The 2984-nt window shown below is 46.9% G+C and overlaps 1 protein-coding gene across 1 annotated transcript; it reads right to left on the minus strand.

Moving 5' to 3' along the window:
- Positions 1–1289: 1289 nt before the first annotated feature.
- On the minus strand, positions 1290–2328 carry LOC115269291 (uncharacterized). The gene is made up of 2 exons (XM_029877874.2): positions 2089–2328; positions 1290–1945 (listed from the first exon to the last, which is right to left on the minus strand). The coding sequence occupies exons 1-2, from the start codon at positions 2299–2301 to the stop codon at positions 1607–1609; spliced, it is 552 nt and encodes a 183-aa protein (XP_029733734.2). The 5' UTR covers positions 2302–2328; the 3' UTR covers positions 1290–1606.
- Between the last annotated feature and the right edge of the window lie 656 nt (positions 2329–2984).

A 2984-nucleotide genomic window follows, 5' to 3' on the forward strand; every position in this document is an offset into this window, starting at 1 on the left:
AAGCACCTTTTGCGTGATGAAGGTTTACCTGTACAAACTTGATTCCAGTCATGAAAATATACATTTACCCACTTTTGTTAAGCCTCGGAATTGAGACTTAAGAAAAGTAGCCGGTTATCCCGGAGACAAATTAGGTCCACTGCGTCATTGCTCCGTTTAACACAGCAAGGGCAAAAATACTGTGGAGGGTGCCCTGGTACTCCACAGGCACCGTTAGCGGCTAGGTTTTTATTAGACCCCCCTAACCATTCATTCCTAGGCACGGTACGCATTAAGCCGCTTGACACCATGAATTAGGGGTCACCTGTTAGTGGACTCTTACCACCGGAACAGACGGTCCGTAGTGTTATTCTTAGCCAGTTGAAGGAACTGCTACCGACACTACACGGCTATCTAGGCTGATCGGGACTAGAAATTAATATTGATGATCAACTTCTTTCGAGCCCGAACAGCCGTCACTCTCATGCCTACTCTTCAACATCGATCTGGAAGGTGTGATGCGACGACCCGGGCTCACAACAGTCGGGGAACGATTGTCTCAAAATCCGGACAATTTGTGTGCATTGCGGACGACATGGACAATATCGCCAGAACATTTGGAACGGTGGCAGAACAGTACACCCGCCTGAAACGCGAATCTGCAAAGGTCGAACTGTTGGTGAATGCGTCAAAAACAAAATACATGCTGGTAGGTGGAACCGAACACGACCGGATCCGTTTGGGTAGTAATGTTACGATGGACGGGGATACCTTCAAGTTTGAAGTAGTCGTGAACTTCGAAGGCGCATCATCAGCGGAAGTCAGGCCTACTACGTGCTCCAGAAGAAGCTGCGGTCTAAAAGTTCACCCACGCACCAAATGCTCCATGTACAAAACGCTAATAAGACCGGTGGTCCTCTACGGACACGAGACATGAATCATACCCGAGGAGGACCTGCAAGCACTCGGAGTTTTCGAGCGACGCGTGCTAAGGACGATCTTCGGCGGTGCAGGATATCGCTGTGTGGCAGAGAAGGATGAACCACGAGCTTGTTGTACTCTACGGCGAACCCAGCATCCAGAAAGTGGCCAAAGCCGGAAGGATACGATGGGCAGGGCATGTTGCAAGAATGCCCGGATAACAACACTGCAAAGTTGATGTTCGCGACAGATCCGGTTAGTACAAGAAGGCGTGGAGCACAGAGAGCGCGATGGGCGGATTCGGTGGAGTGTGACGTGGCGAGCATTGATTGTGCCCGAGGATGGAGAACGGCAGCCACGAGCCTTGTATTATGGAGAAATATTGTTGATTCAGTTTTATCTGGAATTTAATGTAATACTTAATAAATGAATGAAATGAATATATGTATATGAAAATCATTCTCTTATGTAGCACCTAATAAAAACTATTCCATTTGAAGCTAGAAATTCTTACTATGATTACAAAAAGCTACCTTCGAATGCTGCTTCAGACATCAATTGAACCTTGAACTGCTTACTTCTTATAGATTTACCCTGAAACCAATATATATATTTCATACACTTACGTTCTACTCTAATCCAGTCAACTGTGCATCTTCTAGCCCCAACAACTAACCCCTTGCAAGTTCTCCAACGTTAAACACATTTAAAAGATCCCAACAGGCGCCACCTTATAATATACTTGCAAAAATATTACCGGAACATCAATTCCAGGTCTAGTTAAGGATATGGACATCCGCCACAAACCGTGCGGTAGATAGGGCGGGAACATTTTTGAATCCAGCACCATATCGTTGAAGTAGAATTCCATGGGATCTACGGGACACTCCCCTACCTTGGGCAGATTAGATGAGTTCTCGAAGTATGGATAATAATCGCGCCAATCATTGTTGACGAAATCACATATTTTTGTCCGGGCAATCTTCATCGGGTATTCGTTGAACTGGTTGTTGCCCTTGGGACTGTAGGCGCACCTAATGCTCACCTGGACGGAAAAAATGTTGATGAAGTATACTGCCCCCACTCGCATAACTGTCCCATATGAATAGGAATCCCAGCAAAGATGGGACTGTTATGCGAGTGGGGGCAGTATAACAAAAAACCACAATACCAAAATCGAACGGTTACCTCGAAGGTGTTGTCCACCACCACTTTGAGATCAACATTTCCGGACAACACCGATATGGTTCTGTTGTACTTCCGGACGCGCAGCTTTATGTTGGACAATTCCGTTCCATTGTGTTGTTCAAATTTTTCGAACATCACATCGAACGACGCTGCCCAAATGGAGCCAATGCTGACCGCTAGGAGTAGGCCACCGAGGGCGCCAGAGCTCAGCATGGCTGGTACTGCCACAGCAAACCGATCTGGGGCCACCTAACTGCAGTATTAGAGCCGCAGCGTTGGTCGGTTGGTATTTTATTGGCTGGGAACTATCGCGATAGCAGTTGTGAACATGAACATCTGATGGTTCGTGTAATTGGGTTGAAATTAACACAGCTTGTCATCATTTCACCTAATAGGGTCTGGGGACATTTGAGCAGGGAGACCTATTTCGGGCAATTGCTACAGTACAGTATCTTGCCATGTTAAGAAAATGAAGTCAATTGGTTAAAAATTGCCCAAATGATCCCCGCCCCTATGCAACCAGTTTATTACCTAAATGGATTTTATGGTTGCATTGCAGAAGACTTTTAGGAGTACGAGGGGCTCATCTCACACTTCATCTGAAACACAGAGACTATATTTTCGAGAGGCGCGAAACAGGCAGAACTCAGTCTTCCGGATGAAGAAGCGCCAGTAGGAAGAACGAGATCGCGCAGAGGCTTTGTGCCACAAGCCGACATGTGCCGAGATAATCACGGGAATATTCTCACGAGCGAGCGTAAGGTGGTCGAGAGGTGGCGGCAGCAAAACGATGAGCACCTCAATGGCGACGTTGCAAGTACCGAAGGTGGCGTGGTAACAGATCTAGGAGTATGTGCAGTGAACAGGACGAAAGACTTCCGGCCCTTGACCTCCAA

This window comes from Aedes albopictus, chromosome 1 (assembly GCF_035046485.1).
Source record: "Aedes albopictus strain Foshan chromosome 1, AalbF5, whole genome shotgun sequence".
Lineage (NCBI taxonomy): Eukaryota > Metazoa > Arthropoda > Insecta > Diptera > Culicidae > Aedes > Aedes albopictus.